Genomic DNA, 27,600 nt, shown 5'->3' with positions numbered 1-27,600 from the left:
GCAGATTGGAATTCATTAGAGATTAATGAGATGGTGTACGGTTCCCATGGGACTCGAAGGAGATGTTATACGACAAAAAAAAACAAGGCTTGGGACTCGATAAGATGAATTTCTGGTCAATAACCTTATTGTTACCCAACTTTTATTTACATTGGGGCCATTACAGCATATACAAAGATTTACTTTGACACAATCATAAGCTATAGACTGGATAATACATTATATTTTAAAAAGGCAGTCAGAATATAGTGCAGATGAGTGTGATCTAATGCAGTGTCTTTACGTTGTTTACTTTGCATTTAAAATCACTGCTTAGACCTATAATTTGTGAGAAAGCTCTGTTATACTTATCATGGTAAATAAAAACCTGTCCTGGAAACAAGAGTGAAAAAGGACGAGTTTGGATAAAATAAAAAAAAACACAGAAAGAAATGATCCTTATGACCCACTGTTCCTAAAAGTCCCCTGAACTAAAGTGGCCATTTATTCCACTCACTGTATTTGATATTATTCAGACCTGATAGTACTGTCAAATTAAATGGCTCTTCTTTGCATAGTTACACTTCATAGTCAGGGACTATCAGCAGTGACTTTAGTCTTGTGGATAAAACACCCAACTTTAGCCCAACATCAATTCCAGAAATTTAAAAAAAGTTCCCTCGAATGCCGTTAATTCCATGTAATATGTTTTAGCTCAACCAGCTGAGTTAGCAACCGAAAGTAAAAGGAAGGCATCAGAGAACAAGAAGCTATAATGAAATCATTGTCTAATGACTTTGACATTATTTTGCTGTTGTTTTTGAATGCATGTAATGAAACATTGCCCATCACGCCTGGAGCAGCTTCTCTGAAAATATCGGTATGAGAAAAGAAATGTGAACGTGGCCGGCTGGCAGGAAAAAGTAACTGTTTGTGACACTGTTTGGAATTTCCTGGTTTTCTACATAAATCATGAAACGTGACCGGATCTTTACCAAAGTCACAAATGTCAACAAATACAATATTTCTAAGCTCTTAAACACACCCATTAAACCCGCAAAGTGATGAAAAACGTAATGGCAACAGTATTTTTATAACTGGTTGAACCACCTCTGGCAGCAATAAGATTAAGCAGGTTCTTTGTGTAGCTGTGATTTAGACCTGCACAAAATTCAAGAAAATGCAATTTTGGACATTTCTTCATTACAGAACTGCTTCAGCTCAGCCATATTCTTACATCTGATATGTGAAGTGCTAAGGTGTTTTATATTGGTAGTGATGATTTATTGGGGCTTTTTGCCTGTAACCATTAAATATAACAATGCAACTGGTAAACTGTTATCACTTTGTGTTACAACAAATATTTGTAGTACTATTACATCCTGACACAGACAGGAATGGATGTCCTCTCCTGTGCACAGTTTGCCCTGTTCCAGCCCAGGCTAAGTTCATTATAATCTCATCTTCATTAGAACAGTCTACGTCTGCTGGTTTGAAAACTTAAGAGCTTTTCCAGTGACATGAAAGTAGCTGGCGCTGTCAGGAAAACAGTAAACATAAGAACAAGAGAAGAAAATGCTGATTTGCGTTGTCTCCCTTACTCAAGTGACTTTCAAAGTGTCATCTATGCCAATATGACTGGCAACCTGAAGCTGAATTTTGCTCTGTACAATAAAAAATGAAGCCTTCTTAATGTGATATTGACCTCAGTGCATTTGGAAGCAGTCTTTGTAGGGGTCTTTGTTGTTTTGTTGTGGGGTTGCTTAATTCGCAACAGCTGTTAGACTGATGTTTAACAGTCAAAGTCGAGTCTTCTGGTGTGAAACTTCTGATGAACAGGGCATCCCTTCTGCAGAGCTAAAGATAGGCTGTTCAGTCAGTCTTCACCCCCTTCCAGTGTCTTTCCAAAACCCTTTCAGCTCTGTGTGAAACGCGATCAGTCACACGGGGTCTGTCGCCTGGGGGCTCTCATCCTCTTTCACAAACCACAAGCCCACACACTGCTTCTGCACATCACTGCTGCAAAGTGCCTTTAATTGACAATCGTTAATTCAGCATAACATACTTAAATTTTGGTCTTTCCACCAAGGGACTGGACAACCTGTACCTTTTTAGGCACTTTTTCTCTTCTCCCTTTCTGTCCTGCGTCAGCACTTTGGCAGTAATTCCTGCTTCAGTGAACTGCACGTACAGTGAATGACTTGATCTGAGCTGAAAGCTAAAGGCTGTAGTCCTGTATGAGAGCCCGTGGATTGGAGGAGAGAGAGGAGAGAAAGAGATAGGAACGTCAAAATTATGGCGTAATTCAGCAACAACAAAAACAGCATCCGTGGTAGCTTCCTAGAGAAAGGAGAGGGAGAGAAAGAGAGAGAGGTTGTTCGCATCACTCAAGAGAAGTAGGCGTGCTCTTGTGCGCCGCATCGTTTGATGATCTTCCCGGTTCCCCGAACCTCCACTCTGATCTCTTGTGGGTGAGGTCGGTCGAACAAAGCGACTAAGCGGACTTTTCCAGACGGAGGAGTCGAGCTCGACTTTCCGCAGGGCAGCATAGCCGTGTGCACGGCACCTGTCAGCGTTGCCACACCGCACCACTTTGGATAACTCACGCAGCTTGAGGATTCTGCCGTTCGCCAAGGCGCATTGCTCAACGCATTGTCATGAATGCTTTACTCAGACAGCTTAGGTGACTTTTGATTGTCCTGCTTTTGAGTTATTTCTTGGATTCTCTGGTGCTGAAAAACAACACACAAGCCCAGAACTCGCGCTGTGCGCTTAGGGAGGGTATTTTTTTTGCCCAAGATGCTGATGGATCGGAGCTGTGTGGTTCCCCGTGCGTGGTGTGCATGTCTGCTATTACTTTTCTCAACTCTAAGCGCCGGGGTCACTGAGGTGGGAGGCACCCACCAAAGCATCCCTCCATCAGTGTAAGTAGATGCCGATGCTGTGTTCGCAAATGTGCGCGCATCACTTGAATCTTCAACTTTTCAACCAGAGTGTGATTACAAATATCCCAGCTGTTTGAGGGTTCACAAACTGATAACCCAAAGTTGAATGCTATCCATATATTTATTTCCACATTGCATTTTGCTACATTTCATGAAAAAAAGAACATACAAATGAATACATCGCATGCTGGTCGGGAGTGTTTTCTTAGGACATGTCCACTTTTTTCTCAATTCATTCTAAATTTTTTCTGTTGTATGCAGGGTGAAGCTGTGGGCTTCAGCATTTGGCGGGGAAATTAAGTCTATCTCGGCAAAATACTCTGGCTCCCAGCTGCTGCAGAAGGTGAGCTTCAAGTGTCAAATTTAAAGTCCCCCCCTGGAAGTCAAGTACTTTTGTACGATATTTTTCCATTTCACTGAACAACTTGACCATGGCTTACATTTTCAATGTGAAATATCGCATAAAAGATGAGAAAATGATTTCTTTATAAAAGAAGCTTTGATTTCCTTGTAATATGTTTTTAAATACTCGGGACACACACTCCAATGCAGTTATTTTTTGAAATTTCAGGCCTACTGTGGGTAAAACAGCTGTTTATTTATCAATGTAAAGATATATTTATATATATATAGACCAGCCTTTGAGAGAAAATTACTGCTTTTGAGTAATTTTAGAGTTGAGAGAAATGTCACTCAATACCTCTTAAACTGCAGAACGTTTGCTTTTTAGCCACTTGAGAATTGGTAATGCACATTGACTAGATAAGCACAGATTTAAAAGCATATTCAGAACATGGTCCTGTGAAATAAGTGCCCAGGTCTCAAGTACTCTGACAGATGAATTCACACACAGATACTATCCAGAAAGCACCATTTCTTTCACTAATAAACTGAATGTTCGGCATGTTTGTAATATCCCCATAGCTTTTTCTGTACCTCTCCGCAGTCATCCCCCCCCCCCCACCACCACCACCACCACTTTGCTTTGTGACATTATTGCAAGATTTGCGTGTGATGGAATGAAAATTTTCCTAATGGAATGTCAGTTGATGAAGCATGAGGTAAAATGGCTAATGGATAGCCCATGGAAAAAGGGCCAAGCAAAGCTAACCTCTCAGCAGGCATCTAGAAATAGTGTTCTGCTTGGGGCCAGCAGTTCACAGCTCTCCTCCATGCAGAGACCCACTGTGATGGGTGCCTGTTGTAAGGTGTCATAACCCAGAGAACTGTGACACCCAACCAGGACCCATCTCTGTCACTTACAATGTACTGTGTGCACAAAATCTGCATTATAGAATCACACACACACACACTCACCGGAACGTGCAAACATTCTACACACGCCACAGTCACATAGACACGTATGGCCCTATAGCATGGATTTCATCAGCTGCTGATAAGGCAGAGGAATGGTGCTATCTATTTGACAGGATAAAAAGTGTTCCCCTTTTCATCTTTTTTCTGCCTCCAAAAAGAAGATAACCCTCCCACAGAGTGACGGCCTCTTTATGAAATGCAAATGAGGGCCGCAGGGTTAATTGAGCAAAGAAAAGACTGGGGACCTCTTGTGGGAAAAGTGCATCTTTTCACACTAAACTGTAGTGTTGTTAACTGTGCCTACTTGCTGGATCACACAGTTATTATGCGATGTGCAGAATCTGTAGATGCACACATGCTGTGTCCTGTATGTTGTGCCTTATTGCATGTCTGGTACAGTCTGGTAAGTCTAAGAAGGGGCCACTGTTCCCCTGAGGCCACATATGCTTTTAAATAGGAAGAAAGAATGTGGGTTATACACTGTTGTACATAGAGAAGATGATACTGAGGAGAAAAAAAAACAAGGTTTGCTTATGTGTGTGTGTGTGTGTGTGTGTGTGTGTGTTCCCGTAGGCTGGGAACCGATGGACTACGTCTCTCTTCAGTTATCGTTAGCGTAACAAAACTCCCTTGGAAATAATAAGCACATATACCATAAGTGAAACCTTGCTTGGTTCATGATAAACCCACAGGGATGAGGTGTTATATTTATAGACATGTTGCTCTCAGTATGGAATTTTAGTTTTAAAATTGTTTTGTTCCATCACATCCAAACCTCAGAATTGTTACAATATATAGAAAACATACGTTTTAAAATATACAGAAGGAAATAAAATATGGATCAATAGGTGGGAAAGGGGTTTTCAAAGCCTACATTATTATAACGTACAAATCTAGATCCATAGAAATGCCATAAGGTGTGAAGTGCAGGGTTCTTGTTTTGTTTAGTTTTTTAACATCTCTTTACAGTTTTGAACATCTGGCAGCGATTTGTGATTCACAAGTACTTTGTCTTGCAAGCTGAAATGATACAAAATGTATTTGATTTTTGCTTTGCTTTCATCTAATGCTTGATTGGAAATTTGTATTAATATTTTTAATGAAGAGATATTCTTAAAACATGCGAAAATGGGGTTAATCATAGATAATAAAACAAAAACCGTACCATAAATTACTTAATTATTTTGAATTGAGTGACAATCCTGAACCAAACACAATAGGATCCTAAATAATTACAGATTACAATGTTTCCACAAATAATTAAAATGAGTCTTTTCGGTAATTTTATTTTTCAGTAATTTTATTCATCTGTTCAGTATAATTGCTGAACAGATAAATTATTGCATCTGAACAGAATATTTTGCAAAATGACCCAACATGCAAAAAAAGGACATTAATACTTATAAATATTTTTGAGAATAATGACTTCTTAAAATAAGCCATCTTGTTTGCTTCAATTTCCACAGACACAGTTGAGATCTTAGCTTTTAAAATTTTAATTGCACCAGGTTTAGGCTTTCGTAAAAACTCTGCATCTTACTCTCCTGTCTGCATCAGTTCTCCCTTCCCACTCCATAACCTGCTTCTTATATCCAGGTTTCAAGGTTACATGAGTCAGGGAGTGTGTGTGCATGTGTGTACATGTGATTGCGTATATTTGTTCTTGTAGTAAAACAATTATTCATTAATAACTCAAAGTCAGATGTTTAAAGTTGTTTGATGATGACATCAAGGTTTCTGTTAGAGACACATCAAACACTCCCGCTGTCAGAATTAGCTCCGTGTGTTTTACCCTCTTCACCATGCTAGTGAATTCTTTAATTTCATGTATCATTGAGCAACCTGTCTATATGAGCTAGCCTGTCTGTGATGGCTTTCTCTCTGTGTGTTGTTGGCTGGACTAGTTTTCACCTCACTGGTGTTATGGCTTTCTGGAGTCAAAGTAGTGGGACATTATGCCATGGTGAAATAACTTCAAGCCTCTATGTAATGGAAGATACAAGAAAAATGATTATTCTGCGGGGCCACCACCGCGACTTTCTGAAACTTATCCGTGCACATCTGCTTTCTTATTTTTCAAAGTATAAGCTGTGTCGGAGGGTGAGGAATAGAAAGCAGAAAGCGTATCGGCTTGCTGTGTCTATGTGTGTGTGTGTGTCTGTATGTTAAGTTTGTATACCTACTTAAAGCATACTCAATCATAGACACATCGGCTTTCTCACACTCAGAGGCTCATATACAGAGCAAAAGAGCAGAAGATGATAGGAAGGTGTAATGACGTGTAACAAGAGTATGCTAGAATCGATTCGCCTGGGTGAGGAAGGAGAGTGTGCGAGTCTGGATGTGTGTGCATGTATGTATGTTTCAGGGTGTTGCTATACCATTTTCTTTTAGTGCCAAAGAAAGTGGAGAAATCCGATGATATGTCTGTGACAGCTTTCCTGAAGAATGAGCAAAAGAAGACAGAGTCGACTTGTTCTTCATAATAAAACTGTGGATGACAAATACACCAGTCAGCCACAGCATCTACTCTAATTCGTGGTTTTAATGTTGTAGTAGGCAGAGGTCAGTGTGGGCACTCTGACTTTGCTGCAGCAGCAAGCTGCATGGCACTCTGGGTTTTCACGCCTATCGTCCTGGCCAACATTAAATTTTGTTCATCCTGAACCCTGTCCATCACAACATTAAAAACACCAGGTGGTACTAATGTTTTGGCTGGTTTCCCATCTAGTCAAGATGGAAAAGGCTCACAGAGAGACATGCATCACGCACGTGCTAGCTTTCTTGAGTAAATGTGCAGTAAATAGAAGGAGAGGAACATTTGCCTAAATTTGTGTTCACTGATGCGAACGGTAATCAGCTTTTGCAAGAAAATATTTACTACTAAATGAGTTTAAAGAACTATCATTGTCAGAAATGCAGGTATATAAATCTGTACACTAGAAAATCATACATACATATTTTTCTGACTACATGAATATATGCATTTGGTGAAATTTTTAGTACACACTTCATGCAAAAGTTTTCTCTCTCAAAGTTTTCACTTCCCTTTTGATCTTTACACATGGAAATAGAGAAAATGACCCCCCCCCACCACCATTTTTTTTTATTTGCTTAATACAAGTTTATTTAGGTTAAGTTAGAAGAGTTATATGATTTACACATGTAAATGAATGACTGTATTAGATACAAGACTTGCTCCATGAGACATAATTAAATATTTCTGCAGAAACCTGTTTTGTGTTGGTTAGGGAAGAAATGCTCTATATGTGTTCTGAATATGTATTTTAGTCACACTAACCAGATTTAAGACCATGACTAATTGTCTGATTTGAAGGTGGAACTGATTATACTTTTCAGTTTTTCACATTCATTTAAACCTAATCACATATTTGGATGACAGCAACAGAAAAATTACTCTTCCTGAGTGGAAAACAGATTTTTTTTGTTTTCCACTCAGTGCTTGTATTTACCAGCCCTTATGGTTTTGGTTTGATTAAGCAGTCCTTGTCTTCTTATTTACACATTTCTAATAAATTCTATATGGTAATCCTATTTTTAGGTTACATTGATAAACCTTAGAATTTCAGAAAGACTTTTTTTATATTGTGCAAGAATCAATGTACAGTGCAAAAAGCACACACAATATAATGAGGACATGTCTGCAGTAATGCTTTCGGAAATGAATACATATTAAATACCTGATCATAATGAGGAATTTATACTCCACGGTTAGCCACACATTACACATACAGTAGTAGGTTTTAGGACGATTCTCTAATATTTAAAAATATTACGTTTTCCTTTTTTTGTCTCCTGTTTGCCTTACATGCCCAATGGATGACTTTGCATATACATGTGTGTGTGTGTCTGTGTGCGTGTGTGATTGTCTGTGTTGAAGTGGAGGGGGAAGTATGTGTGATGGTGCCAATCTGCTGCCAGGGATGGGTGATGGCTGAGGCGTTCCAGTGTAACAGTGTGTCAGTGAGGGGGAGATGGCTGCAGATTAGATTTAGCTTTGGGAAAATTGAATAGCTGTCAGGTTTGGTTCAGCATGGCTGGCGATGAGGTGAGGGAAGGGGGTGTGAAGGGGTGTGTACTGATGACTGTCCTTCTTTCTATAACCTCCCCGTACCCTCCCATCTCTTCTCCTGTTTCTCTATGCCTTTCTCTCTTGTTCTCATTGACCAAAGCATGATCTGGCTAAATTTGATTCCTCCACTGTATGAAGAGAGAAGGTTGTGTGTGTGTGTGTGTGTGTGTGTGTGTGTGTGTGTGTGTGTGTGTGTGTATGAGAGAGAGAGACAGAGAGAGAGAGAGAGCAAGAGAGAGAGAACAGAGAAAAGAAGGAGGAATGCCGTGTCACAGAGTTAATTACAGCGTTAGCAGGAGGGAGTGCAGCCTGTGCTGATATCCTTTCATGTCCTAGCAGGCCAGCTTTAGCCAACACAGCTACTCACTCATACTGTAATTAGTGCTTTGTTGGTGAGAAAAGCATAGAGAAAGCCAATGTGAATCAAACACCCTCTGTAGAGTGTTCAGGAGCAGGGAGTGAGGCCCTTTGCTACTGGATTAAAGAACTTAAATTCCTAAAGAGCACAACTGCTGACACTGTGTTTGTGGGTTCAGAAACTCAAGTGTCTTTTGATGGCTTGTTGTGCAGTTTACTTCTTCATTTATCCCCAGTCTCCCTAAGTTCATTTGCCAGCATAAAAAGTGTGATTTAGTAGTTAATTTGGTTTTGGAAGTAAGTTGATTTTTCCTCCCAGTTGGAGCTGAAGATACACATACGGTATACACACAATGTTTCCATACAATGTTACACTGTGTGCTCTGTGCTGTTAGGATGATAAATGTGAACAGTGAAGATAAATATCCACTGTCATCTGTCATCAGTTGCTCAGGTTTGGCTCTGCTTCTGTTAGCCTGCAGATAAAGAGCATCTCACCGTGGCTGCACAGGACATTAATGGACATGCACATATACAAGCGCACACACACACACACGCACACACACACACATGCTTTGCTTTTGCAGATTCTGTAATTATGACAGATTGTTTACCTGGTGTACTCCAGACTCGATTATGTGCAGACAGTAAACATTACCCAAGTTGGTAAAAAGGCGGGACCAGCACTATTATGCACATTAACGTGTGCGGCATTGTGTGAAGGGCTGTCTGTGACTTGCTGCTCCCCACATCAATCATCCTGCCATTGTCTGGGTCTACCCCGTTCGCTGTAGGTAAGGCAGGGACTTCTAAAGTAATACACTGAATATGGGAAAGGAGATCAAGCTTGATGGAGCTACTCCATCAATCACAAATGCTTCCTTACACAGTATGTCCTAAACCTCTGCTTGCTCAGATAATTTTGGTTTATAGGTTATGCTCAAATAAATGATGTACTGCTCTTCTTTCGTTCTCCTTCTTTCCTTACTTCCTTCCTTTTCATCCCGTCTGTTTGCATCCTTGTGCTTCTCCCAATTATTTTTGCCTCCATTTTTCTTTTCCCCTCCCTTTAACATTTTCTCTCTACATCTCTCCTCCTCTCCCTCCATCCCTATGCTTTAATAATGGATAGGAAGTGGCTATGGCACTAAAGAATACATGGGAGGGGATCTTGGGACACACCAGAGTTTAAGCCACGTGTTGTTGCCCACACCCTAAAAAAGTAGCCCTGTCCTGCACTTGCTGTACCCTTGAGTGGTCTCAGTGTGTATACATTCACTCCCTTTGCTTTAATAGTACATCAACTTTGCCAGCATAAACACTAACACATACAAACTCAGTTTCACTGTATTTTATTGAGGTTTGCACTGCACCTTAACACTTCCCATAAACTGTGAGAGTGAGGCCGAAAAGAAATCAGTGGGCCCTCCTCTTGATGACCTTTACCTACACTTGATATCACACATGATACACAATCACACACACTTAATCACACAGTGTGAAGAAGGACATGTTTGCATTATCTGCAATGGGAAAGCACACAGCAGTGTACACACACTCACTTCACTGAGCTTTTCCCGGTCACTCACCGAACAGCATCTCCATCACTACATATCACACAAACTTGCGTTACTCTGAGCCAATGTATTTAAATTCCCTTCTGTGTCCCCTTTACATTCCATGTAATGCATCTTAGGCCTGTGCCAGCTAATGTGCAGATAACTGAGATAACTGTGAACACTGAGTAAGTGACAATTGATCACTGACACAGAGGACCAGTATGGATCAGTGTTGAGCCATATTGATCATGTGGTGTTGCTGGCATTTGCAGTAAGATGGTGTGTGGAAGGGTTCACATTTACTAAGACAAAACTGTTGCTTTTTCAAAAAAAAAAAAAAAATCAGCCTGTTCTTCTCCTGCATATAAATCCATTTCATATTTTAGTTCAAAGTAATGCAGCTGTCACTCACCCAGTTATTATAATAGGAATGTTAATTGATGAATTGGAGGCCTGGTGACTCAATGGGTAGAGCATTGGGTTGAGAGGCTGAAGGCCATGGAATTGAATTCCACCCCGCTAGGTGTGGCCCTGCCCAGCCATCAAGGGCTACCTTGGTGCTGGTCCCGAACCGGGATAAAAAGGGAGGGTTGCGGCAGGAAGGGCCGTAAAAACCTCATGCCAAATCAACGTGCGGAACACGTTCCACTGTGGCGACCCCTAAAGGGACAAGGAGTTTATTATCGGTAGTATTTTAGGGGGGTTAGCAATGCACACACAAACTCAGACCCCAAAATTGTACAGCACAAGTTCTGGATAGCTGGTACTGCTGTAGATTATTCATGTCTTGTCTAATTTATGTTTAAAATATAATAGTAACTGCAAAATTAATTATAATGTTTTAATATTGAATGCCACCAATCAGTTATCAAACTTTTGTGAATGCATGTATGTTGCTTGTTACATCTTACAGATATTAAATTATGTTTATGCTCTGAGCAGAAGGTTGACAGATACTTCCGTAACATAGCAATAAAAATACATTTCTCAGGAGGCAAACACAAGCTATGCTGTAGCTTTTTCTAAGACCTTTCTGATGTCACAAAGAGTATCTTAGTTCAAACAACCCATCAATCCCAGATTCGTAAGGATTGGTACTTTGCTTTTACTTTACTGTTTATTCTTGTTTAGTGTTATGAAAAGCACAACATTTTAGTTTATATCAATGCTTTCTGTCTAAATTGCATTGTTCATTGATTTATATAGTTCAACTTCATAGTGTCCACAGATTAATGTTTTGCAAATCTCAAAACAGTTCTTAGCCACTGGGTGGGTTATGGTTATTTTCTTTGATCTCTTTGTGAAGCAAACGTAGATGAAACTGTGGCACAAAAATTCTAACTTTGAATAATCTTCTTTTGCAAGAATGAACATTGCCTCTATATATTCACTACAATGTTTTGCTCTCTCCTTGCACTTTCACGTTGACTGCTGCAAGAATCAATTTAAGACTGTGAGAATGTATGGGGTGGAATAGGGAAGCAGCAGGCCACATTGTGTGTGCTGCTGTGCATGAAAAATGTTTTCCTGGACTCTGCTGAAAACCAACTGAATGCAGGCAACTACAGATAGACTAAGGACTATTAATCAGTTCCATGTGAACAGATTAGACCTGCTCTCACTGCTATTATGTTTTTTGAAAGTGATTTATGGCTGAATGAATAACAAATCGAGTCAAAATGTCAGAGAGGTTACTTCTTAAGTTTTAAAAGAGCCTTGGTAAAAATATATATATTTTTGGGTAGATAAGTTCTAATGCTCAATGAAGTAAGCCTCAGTCCTTTAGGAGCCTTTGTGTATGTGTGTGGGTATAGATGGGGGGTACATGAAAGTGGCAAGGCATGTGAGGACATTGAAAGATGGCGGTCATTAGAGAGAGCAGAGATTTGGCACCCACTCTGAGGGGCAATGGTGCATACCCAACAGATGCAGTGCACCCTGGGACAAACTCCTGAGTGTTGCTACCCGCCTTGCCATAAGACTGCGTGTGTGTTAAGTTAGTGTACAGCTGTTATTCTACTGTTCATCTCAATAGCCCTCAGGCAGCCTTTAAACACTCTACTACTACAAAAGCACACACACACATACACGCACACACACGGGAACTGCGAGTGGATGAGTTGTGTTGAGGAGCTACATGGGTGAGGAGTGTGAAGAGTTTCAATAATGCTGAAATAAAATGGAGGAACGTGAACTGAAATATTCCACCACATTATTACCAGATCAAAGTAAAAAATGTTCCTCTACTGTGGTTTATGCCACATACTGTACAGGCAAATCAGTTTACAGATCTATCAACCCGTGTTTAGTGCAAGTTGTTTTAGTCAAGTCAGTTAGCATTTAAAAATTACATGAAAGGTTCCTATAAAAAACAATAATTGTACTGCATCTATAAATCCAGTCTCCATAGTGTAAATGCCAAATAATAACAAAATGTCGCCTTCCCACTACCCATTTTTTGTACTTGTTAAATTTCTCTTTTTATTAATTTGTCAATGTTTATTTTTAATTGATTAGATTTTTTTCGTTTGTTGTGTGCCTTTTTGGATTGTTTAACTGAGCTCGGTCACAGGCCTGTGCCCTGTAGGCTCATTTAAAATCCATTTACTGTACAGTACAGAGTCTCAAAGCAGTGACATCCATGACAGCTCTCAAATTGCAGTAGAAGTAATGTTGGAAAAAGAACTAAAGTTCATACAAATTGTTGGAAATCAGCTGTTTATTAAACACAAATAATGGGGATAGGGATCTCTGTCATAGTATTACACTCAGTTGTCCACGGGAAAAAGGACAAATAGTTGTGTTAAATAAAAAGAACTATAGAGCAAACCCTGAATATTAGATTGATTGTTTTGGAAAGATACAGAACTGTTCAGACAAGAATCAGACAGTATGCATTTCTGAAGATGTTCAATTACCTGCCACACAGATACGGTGACACAAATTGGCCAATTAAAGTTGAAAAGAAACTCAGCCTACAGTTTTTGTGTTTTGTGTGTGTTCATTTGGACAATCTGTCCTTAATTAGGCTTTACCCCACAATGAAAGACAGTGATGAATGTGTTTTTATGCCAGTGAATGACTCCCACATTGTATTTATAAACCAGAGTATTTATAGTCAACAACAGTCAGATCAAATTTTAGCCCTATAGGTGATAAATGATTTGCTGTTGCTGCTGTCAACACACCCAAAAATGGGAAACCTAACAGTGATAATAAAAAAGGAAGTTATTTAGCAGTTGTTATCTGGCTGCACTTACAGAACAGGAATCAATACAAACAATGAGATAACCAGTGTCGAACATTGTTATTAAGTCTGATACAGGGGAAGTCAAGTCTACTATTTTAAGTCATCTAGTCTTTTTTATGTCCAGTAAACAAAATGATATGGGGAATAGGTTTGAATTTTTACTCTGTATGGTCATCTATATGTCCAGAACAATTAATTTAATTAGAAAAGAAACCTGATTGTTATTTGATTTCTGCTTAGCCTTTGTCTGCCTCCTTATTATGTGTCTGACCATGCAGTGGATTTTTGGGGGCCAGGGACTGATCACAGTGACATCGTTCCCTGCTCACTTCTCATGCCACATTCAATTATCCTATCTTTCCACAATATGATTGGGTGATCTGTCATAGCTGTGCATGCATGTGTTCTCACAATCCTTTCCACTTATTTATAGGGCATTGATAGGACTTTAAGACATCAACACATTATAATCAATACTACTTTCACTCCCACTGACACAGTAAGTTGTGGTGTAGTGAAGAGAGCAGGAATGAAGGTGTGACCAGTCAGGCAAGAAGAGTTTCTGGTCACCTGAGTTTTATTTGTATTGAAACTTTCTTTATGTTTTTAATTTTATGTCTTTGTGTTTAGCATTTACAGTAAATAATTGATTTACATGTTACATGTGTGTGTGTGTGTGTGTGTGTGTGTGTGTGTTCACGGGGAGTGTCTCTGTGCCACCAGATACGGGACTCAGACCAACATGTTTTTGAGGCAGGGAGGACAAGCGTGAAATTAATTGTTCCACTTCATCTCCGGCCAGCACTCTTCTTTTGAGGGAACAATTTGTCGGCTGCCATACAAGGAAGGGTACGAAAGAAGAAGGGCATAGCAATGATTAGGCATTCCTAGGAGATCCTGTGATCCAGCAGTGATTTCCTCCTGTGGATTTGGCCTGATGCTCCTGTCTCCCACTCAAGTAACAGACAGAGTGTTTCACAGTGGGTGGAATGCAACATTAGTCAAAGTGCAAACGCTTGAGACACCCTCACCTCACTCCTTTTCCCTTGTTTCTGCACATAGGCACACATTCACTTGTGGTGCAGCGACACAGTGGCAGAAAACAGAATTAACTTCATCTGTGTGATGCCTCTGGGTATTTCCTCTTCTCTTTTTCTGTCCTCACCTTCTCTCTTGTTGTTTCTTCACCCACTGCTCTCCTTCTCCTTTCAGAGCCATGTTGGCTGTAATTACATTCATGGCTCTGAGGAATCAGGGGCCCTTTATGTGATATGGTGACACTGCAGGACATCCTGAACATGTTTTAGCACGATATATGGTCACACTTTAGGCACAATCAGGTAGCTTTATTTATGTATAGTCACTCGAAAGCTTACACAGATGGATACACTTCACAATTACTTGCTTAACAATTTTATTTATTTAATTTATTTTCAAATTGTATTACCCAGTTTCAAAAATACATACTGTCCACAAGTACAGAGAAAGAACATGTGGATAATATGTAGATTAGACTTACTTAAGCACATAATTTATACTTTGTTTAGTACCAGGTAGACTAATGACATCATAAATGTATTTTACATATTGCTAGATGTATTCGGAACTTTTGCTAACTTAATTAAAAATTGCAATATTGTATAACAAAAATTACTTTATGTCAAATAAATAGTGTACATATTAAATTGTATTTACTTTCTTAGTATAAACTTGATTATTCACTGACTCTGGCATTGTGGAGCCTGTCATTTATTATGCATTTTACATTATGTATCGGACTATAGCCTTGTGGATTTGTTTCCTAGCACACATTATTGCCAATAATGGTTTCCCACTATTCCATTGATCTGCAGTTGGCATTAATGAATCAAGATATGCAGCAGTGCACTAGCAATAGCTGAATAAGAGTAGAATAAGAGGACATACTAACAGACATGTAAATAACAATCCACGAATTCAAATACTGAAATGAATTTTTTTTTACACAAAACCTTCACAGTGCAACTTTATTCAATGTGCATGGGCAAAATATTTGATGTAACATAAAAAAAATGGCTAATATTTGGCCAGAAGAAATGCACTACTTGGAATCTTACCAAGTCAAAAACTGCATTTCTTTTACATCTATTATTTCACCATAAACTACTGATAGCAGTTATCAGTGATTATTAAATTGAACAGCCAAATACCATTTACAAATGTAAGAATTGCTGCAAGGTGCTGAACTGACCTACCATAAGCAACTTGGGGGTCAGGGACTTGCCCAAAATGATCTTGACGTAGGTAGGAGGCCGGGAGACTGCTCTATCTCTCCTGAGTCCGTTTTTTTATTTATTTATTTATTTTTGTCCTTTTGGCTTATCCCGTGAGCTACAGCAGATCATTTGTCCATATGCTGATTTGGCACAGTTTTTACGTTGGATGCCCTTCCTGACATAACCCTCCCCAATTTCTACCGGGATTCTGACTGATGGGGGTTCAGTGACTTGCCCAGAGACACTTCTACATGTGGTCGGGAAGTGCGGGGCGTGAACCTCAAACCGTATGGTCGGTAGGTGACCACTCTACCAACTGAGACGCTGCCTCTCCTCTATATCCTGAGTCACTGCCTCCCCGATTTTGTCTCTACTTCCCTGTCTTTAAACAGCTATACCCTGTAATAACATGCAATATTATTTTTATTTGGAAGAGTCTCATGCCAGCCTTTCATATGCAGCTTTTTGCCTGTTTCAGTAGCTTCATACCTCAGACAGCCAGCTAAGGGATGAATTGGTCTCTGTGTCCCTGTGTTGTCGCTCATTCCCTCTTACACATGCACTTTCACATATACACGTAACGTACCCACTGTCAGAGGCTTCTCTGAGCCGCGTCTCTTTTGGTCTTCAAAGCAGATTCTTCCACTTTCAGGCAAACAAGCAGACAGAAGCAAGCAAAACAAAGTGGACTGCTTTTGTGAATGAAACCCAAATCATGCAGCTTGAAGGAGACAGGATACTGCAGCACACAGAGATGAAATTAAGTGTATAGTGTGCTTGAATTCTTGGCACATGCTTCCTAATTTGCCTCTTCAACATTTTATAGTGTGAATAATAAATCTTTGAAAAATATACATTTCAAGGAGGAGATGAATGGGGGGTGAGAATCCCACCCCACTAGGTGTGGCCCCGCCCAGCCACCAAGAGCCAACTTGGTGTCAGTCCTGAGTCCACATAAAATGGGAGGCTTGCAGCAGGAAGGGCAAAAACTCATGCCAAATCAACGTGCGGAACACATTCCGCTGTGGCGACCCCTGAAGGGACAAGCGGAGAGCTGTTGATCATTAAGGAGGAGAAGAATAATGTTTAAATGTTCGTGTCTGTACATGTGAGTGTGTGTGAGACTAGCTGAAAGAGAGAGAGTTAGAGAAAAAGAGAGAGAGAAATAAGATTCAAATAGCTATGTGCTAGTCTGAGACTGGGCCAAGGTAAAGTGGGCTCTGGTGATGCTTAAAATGAGCTGGGATTTAGGGGATTGGGGTTCAGTGTCAGTGTGAAATGAAGTTTTTCCCCTTCATTAATTACTTAAATATCAAACTCTAAGGAAACCACATAGATACAAACACGTTATGTTACTCACACGATTACACAAAACACTTTGACCAATTAATGAATTTACATGACGCCTACTGTACCTGTCCTGTATTTGCAAGAAAATTCTTTGGTGTGACAGCCATAAACCTTTTATTAATCTTTCCCCATAATGTCTGAGTTTTCTCACGTTTCTGTGTGTTCTGAGTGAAGAATGTACATCAGTAGTTGATTTATCCTAAACTCTTATATTTTAGTGGCCATGTGTCTATCATTATCCTATAAAATGCTAGGAGAGACATACATTTATGCCTGGACTGAAGATAGTTCAATAGATGGGCAAAGTTATTTCAACCTGAGAAGCATTATTACGTACAAATTATATCCAACATGCTAAGGCCCATTCACCAAGACAGCTGTCAGTCCCCAAATTTGGTTTTTTGGAAGCTGGTGTTATTACACATTATTGACGTAGTTTTATGTACTATGTACTATCTAACTTGGTTGCTACATCTGCAGGTTTTTGTAAAACACACTTAATCAAGGAAAGCAATTCAGAGATTGTTTGCAGAATTGCTCCAAAGTTCCGTTAAGACTCCCTAAACAATTACACATGCTATAGATGTCCAATGTAAGTTTGTGTCAGAGATTCAAAAGGGGTCCTCTGACAAACTGGAATGAAAGTTTTTGCAATGTCTTTCAGGGCATCCTCTAGAAAGACAACGTAGACATCAAGTACAAACTTATAAAATGTCCAGATTGAAAGGTTTTGCAATGTCTTTTCATGCATTTAGCATGTCTTGGGTGTTCCACTGGCACATTTATTCAACATGACTCACAGGTGAAGACACACATATACACTAGGAGCAACTTAACCAAGATACTTTACATATGGAATGGGGATGCCAGGTGCTAAATTGCTATTCCTGAAATGAATTCTTCGCTCTACCTCCTGAGCTAAAGGCAGCCACATCTACACAAGGGGAAACAAACCAGGTGCAGAACCAAAAAAATAAAAATAAAAATCAGACATGTTGAGGCCACTACACTCAGGAACAAAGTGCAATGAAAGAATGCTCGACAAGACTATTAAAAGAGGTTGTTCATCTGCATAAGCAACTTGTATCCATTGCAGGTATCTAAAATAAATTCCAGCAAAAAACATATTTATCGACTGACCACCAAAGATGATCCATTTTGGACATCTATATCCTGCACCTGTCTCAAAGTCCCAAATAGATGTTCAGATATTTAGCTTATTTTAGAAATGTGTGGACATCCCTGACAAATGGTCCGAGAAGTCTTTGTTTTGAGTTTGTTTTCGATTCACAAGATTACAGTTTGCTAGCCCCTCTCTCACACCTACAGTGATGTTCTTCAGAACACATATTGTATAACAAACTTTGACAAAGAACTACTTTGAATTGTCTCTTTTTTTGTATGCAGTGATGCATACACACTTCAGCCACAGTTCCTTATACCTGGCTCAGCTGACCCACGCATTTAAACGCAGCATTAGCAGATTTGTTTTCAGCTAAGGTCATTTTCACTACAGTTAGCAGGATGGAAGTTAAGCTCGTGTCTTTACCCACTTTCACTCACTTCCTTTACAGATGGGGGAGGGCAGATCTCTGCCTGTGAAGCCTGCAGGAATACTTCTCTTATTATTATAAAACTTTTGTAATTTGAAAATTGTGACCAGTTAAATTGGAGTATTGATTGAAAAACAATTAATTTATTTTTTCTTTGTCCTTCAACTTATCCTGTGAGTTAGCTCTATAAAAATATTGCTTAATCAGCTACTTAATAAATTATATTTGAGCAAGCAATAATTTGTTTCCAGCTCAAAGAAGCTACCAAACCCCATTGTACTGTAGATGTCTTTCTCCTTACTCTTCTAAGAAATGGTGGTTCTGGATGTATGTCAGTTGCCTTTTCTGTGATGATGATGTGATGTGAAGAGGATAGCTTCAGGCTAATTGGGCTTGGTCTGCTCTGGTCAGCCTGACTGAACACAGCACTTTAGACAGCCTGTGGTGGGCTGGACCCTCTTAGGCTCTCACTGACCACACAAACATGATCCCAAACACAAACACTTTGGTTTTTACCACTGGCACTCAGTATTTCCTTCTGCCTTGGTAAAATGTGCAGTATTTGTCGGTTGTGGGCATGAGGAATTACTGGAGCAATAGACAAAAATATATTGGTTATAGTGGAAAACACTTTGTGAACATCTTTAGAAGAAATAATTCTTAGTTGTTAATGTGAAGCCAGCCCATTCATTTTTATAATTAGAAAAGGGATGTGGGTGTATTAAGAAAAAGAGAAGATAGGTAAAACAGATGATACTCAAAGTAGAGAAGAATAACCTTATAAAAAGAAAAGAAGACCATAAAAAAAAAGAAAATTTATAGAAGAAACCAGTCAAGTCAGTTCAGTTTTGAGCTGCCACTGACCTGTCAGCTTTAGCAACCCGCCACAGCCAGCCAGGAACCAGGATTGTCTTATGGGATTATAGGTGCGATATTCATACCATTTCGGTTGCTGTGATTTGGCTTCTGAGTCATCAGGCAGTCACTTTGATTGGCTACAGACTTATGTCTGCAATTAATTAGCAGGGATGTTGTGTAAGGGGGGAGGTTTGTGTGAAACTATAGGAAACTGGGTTCAGTCCTTGCGTCCTTCATACTTTACATGTTCTGGTGTCTAATCCTGTCTTTACCGTATGCAAAGCAGGAGTATTTCAGGATGTCCTCACCACCTTTGAAAATAATATTCATTTTTTAAATGTTTTGGCCTTGACATGCAAAAAAATAAGATCATGCAGGCACTGCTTCAGCAATAAGGCACACGATGGGGCAGCATCAATATTATGGACGAGCCACAGGGGACTGGCCCCGTCCAAACAAGTGTGCGTCCTCACTTAAAATCCCTCACTCACATAAAAAAAAAAAAACGAAATGCTTTTACAGCTATAAATTTAACTCATTCATACATTTTGGTGGTGCAATATAAAACAGGAAACAGTGTTAATGTGTGCTTAGAGAGAAAATAATCCTCTGTGTAGCCAATTAAAAACAACTACCATATCCACATTATTTGACCATCCAAAAGAGGTGTCAAGTGGTGCACACTCGCAAGAGTTAGCTTGTGCAGCAAGCGTTTGAACAGGATTTAACATGAAATCTACAAAATTAATGGAAAGATGTCATGTTAAGGAGATTTAGCAACTTGGTTTACGTGTTATATATATTAGTGCTTATTGAAGCACAGCTGTCGATGGAAAACATTTAACTAATCTCCTGCTGAGCATCTTACTTCATGTATAGGGTTATGTTGGGGTTACTATAGCATGTGGTTGCATGCGCATGGATGGTATTTATTCTTTATTTACATGTATTTACTCTGTTAGTTTACTTATGTAAAATGTTAATAGTAATGAAAACAATAATACACTAAAAGGAAAGATGAAAAAATGCCCCCCTGTCAAAATTGATTGCCCGTCCATTCCAAACTCTCTGGTGCCGCCACTGTGATGGGGTACTGGTGGAGATACAGTAAAGATTGAACTGTGAACTTTTCTGGCTTCCTCTGCTTCTCGTTATCTGCAACTCTTTCCTGTTTCTGCTGCTTGTTGTTTCTGTCATTAAATAAACTAGTAGAAACACTTTTCACCCCCCCAGTTGCCATTCTGCTGTAAGCCAGACACTCAAAAATCAATCAAAAAAATCTACTCAAAAAGTACCTTGATGAATAAAACCCTATTTCTTCTAAGCACAATAATTGCTGTTAAATACGCTTCCTACTGTAGCTTATTTTAATTCATTCCCAAGCACCTCTCTTACAGGATCAGTCTGGCACATTGAACCTTCAGTCTCTGGCCCTTGTACTTGGTTGTTTGTACTGTTGTGCCAACTGTCTGGCACAGAATTTGTATAGTATTCTATTCTTCCATTAAACAAATATCAGAAATTATTTTTTTAGCATACTGCAACAGATTTGTTTTTAATCCCAACATTGTTTAAACACAGAAAAACTGTAAATATTAAAGTAAAAATGCAGCACAATAAAATGAAACCAAATGAAACTGGAATGGTGGAATTATTCAAAAATCTAAATGACGACATTACATATTCAGCATTTTACATTTGCTCCTATCAATGAGGCCACAGGTTCTCATCAGCGTCACACTGAATGTTTGCAATTGTTTTTGATTCAGATATGCAAATAGCAACACACAAGATAAGGACTGATCACTGATTGAAGAGTTTTGTGTATGGACGTTAACACATATACACTGACAATCCATCAGCTGGGAAACGTGTTCTCGTTTTGTTTACACGGTCAAAAGTGTTGGGTCACTGTGTTGTAATGACATGTGTGTTAACTGTGTTGAAAGAGGTTGTAATACATGTTTGCAATTGCAAGAGAATACTTCTTATGTGCTAAGAAGGTGATGATGAAGATCAAGTGGATTCCAGTCTCAATTCATCTTAGCAATTAATAAAAACTGTAATCTGTAACCTTACACAGTTCAAGTCGTTGTTTTTAGCATTTACCAAATGGAAATGTAACCTTCCTTCTTTTCACCTGAAGGTCCTCACATACAGATCCAGTCCTATGATAAAATTAACACACCCTCAGAAAGCCTGTTTGTTTTTTTATGTTTGGACATTCGAATATCTAATATCACATTTAACAACACAGAGCGATTCAAATAACATAACTAAACAATTACAACTGAAGAAAGACTTTTTAAAACTTTCTGTGAAATGTAATTTAAAAAATGCAATTTCTGGGGAGGAATAAATTAGGACATCAGGTACACATGACTAAAACATGGTTACTCATGAATTTTACCATGTATCAGAGGGTGCTTGAGGAACATGTGAGAACATCTGTAAAAAAAATTAAAGCGGAAGCGGAAGTGGACCCTACACCATGACAATGACCCAAAATATGCCAGTAAATCCAACAAGGACTAGCTGAAAACTAAGAAATGGAAAGTCCTGGATTGGCCGAGTCAAAGCCCAGATCTTAATATCATTGAGATGCTGTGGGGTGACTTAAAAGCACCCTCTGACCTCCCACTTCAGTCTCCTTGTCTTTCTTTTTGTTTCCCTTTATCTGTCCTTTGCTTTCTCATCTGATTGTCTGTCTGGCTGTGTTTTTCTCGTGGGATGAAGCAAATCCAAAGGTGCCCAGATCCTCCTTGACACACAAATGCCCAGATACAAAAGGCAACTTATCCAGCCTTGATAATTTGCTAAAAAAGATTTCAATCAGTGGTCAGATTCACCATTGTATCTCTGTTTCCCCTTGGTTCTTCATTGTTGCCACTAATGTTGCACAATAAATTGACTTGTCTTTAGGTGCTGTTCACTCAAATGACTCAAGAACATTTGTTCAGTCGATCTTCTTTCAAATTTCACCTTCAACTACAAGTAAAGATTTTACTCAAAAGTTTTTGTCATGAAGCAGTTAAAAATGATCTCTGTTAAGCGACGTCCTGCAGTTTTTCTGATGATTGACTAAATCCAAAAGCTGTTGCCTGAGTGTCTGATGCTTCCCCTTTCCCCTCCTCCTATCATGAGCGCTCTCCCTTGATCCTGCTTCTCATGTGTGTTGCTATACAGGAGGAACTAAGAGCATGCATCTAAGCAGGCTGGCATAACATTATAGAGGGCATGCTATTTGATGTGGTGGTAATCTCCTGTTAAATCCCCTAAGAGTGAAACACAGCTGACGGCAGCTTTGCACACATTTCAAAAATGATTTCCCTTTCTTCTTCTTTTTTCTTTACAATTATACCCACTGCTTAGATCAGTATATTTCTGCATATATGTGTGTGTGTGGCATGCATTGGTGTAGAATTAGCAAGACTCAGTGTCACTGTCCCGAGTTGGGGCACTAGTTAAGCTTAGCACCCTGGTATAGATTTATAGCAGAATAATGTGATTTAGTTTAGTGTAGACAGTGAGGGCAGCAGTGTGTCATCGATGCTTAGTGTGTGGTCGGTAAAACTTGAAGGTGGTTAATAATTTTCTTGGCTAAAATTTATATGTAGATTAGTTTAGAAAAGCAACTCCTACTAAGCTACATCCCACTTTTTTATTATAATTTGTGTCTTTATATCTATTTTTAATTTATTCTTAGGTCTGTACGTGATAGATTCCCTTGCTTCCATATTTTAATTGTCATGTTGTAGTTTTTTTTTACTGCTAATTCTGTTTATTCCGAAAGAAGAATCTCTCATATGCCGCTTTTCATCAGTTTGTTTGTGAAGGTTTTCCTATTACAGATTTAAGAATAGATAATGTTTTATGCTGTACAGTCCCTAGAGAACAACTTTTGTTGACAGTATTGAGTTGACTTGGTGTAGAATCTATTTATATAATTTCCACCCTTCAAAAAGTATGTGGAAAGTGTTAATGCTTTCAATATTAATAATGAGTTTTAAAAAGTCAAAATATGGGATTACTGTTTCCCCATCACCTTGCTTTAGCTGTAAAATGTGTCACATGTGAGCAAAACAATACTGACTGACTTAGATACATTGACATGAGCTCATACTGGGAAACACATGCCATAACCTTTTAGACGAAGGATTTAGTGAAGTTAAGCATGCTTTTTTCAAGTATCCACTGATCCTGTTTAATGTAATATCAATGCAGTTAAGTGTTAAAATTGTGGCAGTAATTGTAACCTGATACAAGTATGTGGTCTTCTTTCAGAAATACAAGGAGTTTGAGCGAGCAGTGCGGGTGGAGGAGATTGATGGGCTGCGCCTAGTGAAGAGGCTGGCAGAAGATATGGAGGAAATGTTTCACAAAAAAGCTCAAGCAATGAAGGTAGTTTGTTCCATAGCTGCATAATTATTTATTCCACAGAACCAAAACTTTTCTTAGCATTAAACCAAAGGAAAAAAGAACATTGAAGGTTTGAGTTACACAACAATGTCAAAACACATTCATGGATGTGTCTTGTCGTGTATGTGTGAGAGAATTATGTCGAGGAGCGGGTGTCGGAGATGAGGTACTGAGGTGAGAGAGGCCACTCATCTGTGTATCTGCAATTATTTGTTTGTTAAATTCTGTGTATATACTTGTTGGTAACAGTTTACCACATTTACAATATTGTACTGACAGAAACATACAGTAGACTCACTGAAGGGAGGACTATCACTATTTTTATCCATATTTTCATATTGTGGTATTTCTACTTTTTAAAAAAGGTCTGAATGCTTAATTGTGAATGCTATTTGTACATATGTACATGTAAATTACAAGGATATTTGTCCATATCTATGTATGAACATGTCTGCATGTCTGTGGATATGTGTGTATGTGTGTGTCAGTTGTAACAGGTGCAGTTCGGGATGTGTCCACGGTACACTGCCTCTCTGGCTGCAGCTCTAGCTCCAGGTGATAGATCCTATCAGGACAACACGTTGCTGTTAACATAAAATTGGATTTTTTTGAGATTCTGGTCCAAGGATACAAGCTATAGAGAAATGAGGGAGGGAGAAAGGGGGTGACAAACCATTTTCATGCTTTAGCTTTACCTGTGTTATTATTCTTATGTATCATAACATATCCTGCTTGGACTGACAATGCCCGTTTTAGAGTCTTACATTCACTTTGAAGATGTACACATTTCCACACATCCACATGCGTAAAAGTCTTCTCTGAGAAAAGCAATTCAATTTCCGTGCAGGCCCTCTCCACTGTCTGTCAACGTGGTTTTATCTCCCCGTCTCCACAATGATTCCCCCTCTTTATCTATCGCTGCCACCTTCGGAGAGACAGTAGCTTTTGCAGCCGTGAAAGGGTGAACCTTTTAATGTGTGTGTAGGCTTGTTGATGTCATTATTTTTAAGTGTGTCCATGTGAGAATAGGTTAAGCGGTTTATGCATATGTGTTAAGTTATGCTTATTGATTTAGAGACAAAGATGATATGGTAGAAATACATGGTTTAAACTCAATTAATTCTTACAAAGTTGCCTGGAGGTTTTGTGTGTCTCTGTGTGTATGTGTGTGTGTGTGTGTGTGTCTGTATGAGAGGGAGAGAGAGAGAGATAGACTGTATGTTTGTGTGTGTAATTGCATTTAGAAATTGGGTTTGTGTCTCACGATAAATTCTTTTATCGTCTCCACATTATTATGCCAAACACAGCCTCTTCTCTGTCCGGCAGTAAATAAAACTTTGGGCAGGAGGAGCTGTGTTTATAGCTGCTTCAACAGTTTAATTGCAACTGCACTATTATAGATAAGATTAAAAAGGTCAGTCACACAATGTTTGAAAGTAAACACATGCTTGTAAAGGACATTTCTTGTTTGTGTCCTTGTGTGTAGCTTTTGTGTGTGCGCTGTAAATCCATAGGCATATGTGTTTATCTGTTTATTCCTGGGCTCAGCAAGCATCTTAGTTTGCCATTGTTATTTTTTAATTGCTGTTACCTTCATCAGTTCTTCAGTCAGTGGGATATTATCATTGTCTAACAGACAGCAGCTTCTCCTCTCCTCAAACTAAAGCTCGTCTCCTGGCTGGAAATGGCAGCAACAGCAGACGATTAAAGAAACACTGAATAGGTTTATATCAAACTTAAAAGGTGTGGAGCTATTGTAATGCCCTCTTTGAAGTCAAGCAAGGCTGTGTTTCATGTGACAAATGCACTTCAAAGCAGAGTGGATGCCTTGCTGCTAGGTGCTTGCCGCACAACAAGTCGTTTCCTAAAAGCCTATTTGAATAAAGTTATATTTTCTCTTTTTAGCTGAGAAACATAAATGTTTATAGGAAAATTCTACTTTTTTAGAACTTCCTTTCATAGTTTTGGCATGATTTGGCCCATCAAGATAGTTGGTGGCACGAGTGCTGTGTGCGATTCCCCCACTTTATATATTATCTCTTTATTCCCTTCTTTATTTTATTATGTGCACATTGGGATCAAAATGAAATATAATTTGTCTTTACAGTAACTCACTTTTCAACATTTTGTGGGATGTAATCTCACTATAAAAGAGAAAAAACGTGCATAACAAAGCTGTAGGTGAACTAAAGTTGCTTTTCCCAGACTTTGCCTAGTCAGTTTGTGTATAGCTCTGATAAGGATTTTAACGTGTGGTCTGGTCTTTTCCTTGCCCTCCTACAAGGTACATCACTGTGTCATGCTGGGCTCACAGCTCTGCTCCCTCATTTCCCTTATTTCATTAGCCTTTCTCTGTCCCAGAATCAGTGTCACATGTCTGTGTGTGTGTGTGTGTGACTGGTTTTGTTGAGACTGGTAGCTACTGATGACAAGGCATGGCCAGCCATTAGATGTCAGGGCAGAAGCAGTCTGTTTCTTCTCTTTGGTTGTTTTCTGTCGCCAAGACATCAATGGCAATGTCTTCAAAACCTATCAAATGAGGATGTACTGTAGGCTGGAAGTATGAGACAGGTAAATGTCAAAAAAAAAAGGAAAACAAGTCAAGAGTTAAGTCTAACCATAGAATGAATATGAAGAGGTGTGACCAAATATGAAATGTGATACAAAGAGGAGAAAGATGCTGTGTCTAGGGTTAAGCACTTCATGTTCTCTTTCAGTCAGCAGAATCGCTAAGAAATTGTCAAGTACGGTGTATTAGGATCTGATATTTCAAAGCGCAACATTCAGCTCTTTGTCTGTGCCTATGCCTCTGTCTTTTTCGTCCACGTCTACCTGGCTTGCACCCAAATAAAATGTGCAAAACAGAAAAAGTAAAGTGTCACGGAGCCCTTTTCATTTTGTTGATGCTGCAGCTCTTCCTCGGCTGATTTGACAATATTAATTGCTGTACCCAATACTATTGATGGTCTGATTCAAGTCAGTCCAGGTCAGCTAATCCTCAATGAATCAGGCCTATGCCAGAACCAAGACCTAGGGCCTGTCCTCATCCAATAGACCAAAGCTTAGTTTGCACTTCCTATAAGATCCAAGAGAAAATAAATCTATACATTCGCTCAAGCAGGATTATGCCAAGTTAAGTAAACATGTTTGTTTACTAGAAACACTTGATTTCTATGTATAAAAACCACGAAACTATTAAGTTTCAAAGCTACTATCTACACACAGTAAATTATACAGTAAATGTAGCCGATCTCAATGTGTTGATACACTGTAATAAAATAGCAATCTGCTCCTCACAGGGCAACATGTTCAGATCTCTTTAATAAATTGTAATTACAAAAGATGATTTTATGGAAAAAAGTGAAGTAAAGTTTGAACCCAGTGTAGAAATGGATTATTATTTTTTCTTGTTCTTGGGCAACTTTGGAGAACATTAACATTCAGTCCACTGCACTTCTCTCTTCTTAGCAAAAGAAATGCCCCCTGTGTGACTCTCATCCACCCATTCTCTGCTCCCCTCTTGTGAGCATAGCTAAGCTATATACGACAGGCTTTGCTAGCCTTCACAGCTTTATGGTGGCGTTCATAAGTGATAGGCATTTGTTAAGTTCAGCAGCTTCGACCATCAGGAATCCCACAGCACTGCAAGTACTGTGCAAGAACAA

General features: G+C 39.1%; 1 protein-coding gene across 3 annotated transcripts in view; it reads left to right on the top strand.

The window, feature by feature from the left end:
• The first annotated feature begins 224 nt into the window (after window positions 1-224).
• Window positions 225-27,600, top strand: part of cacna2d3a (calcium channel, voltage-dependent, alpha 2/delta subunit 3a) — a 105,574-nt gene continuing 78,198 nt past the window's right edge. For 2 of the 3 annotated variants that reach the window (XM_067528082.1, XM_067528081.1), the window contains exons 1-3: window positions 226-2,903; window positions 3,186-3,267; window positions 23,801-23,917. In XM_067528082.1, coding sequence (XP_067384183.1) covers window positions 2,779-2,903; window positions 3,186-3,267; window positions 23,801-23,917 — 324 coding nt within the window. In that variant the 5' untranslated portion in view covers window positions 226-2,778. Of the gene's footprint in view, window positions 2,904-3,185; window positions 3,268-23,800; window positions 23,918-27,600 lie in introns of all 3 variants that reach the window. The other variant, XM_067528083.1, reaches the window with a different exon arrangement.

Source organism: Channa argus, chromosome 13 (assembly GCF_033026475.1).
Source record: "Channa argus isolate prfri chromosome 13, Channa argus male v1.0, whole genome shotgun sequence".
Taxonomy (NCBI): Eukaryota; Metazoa; Chordata; class Actinopteri; order Anabantiformes; family Channidae; genus Channa; species Channa argus.
Note: the sequence above shows the minus strand (reverse complement) of the source record. Positions and strands in the feature narration are given on the sequence as shown.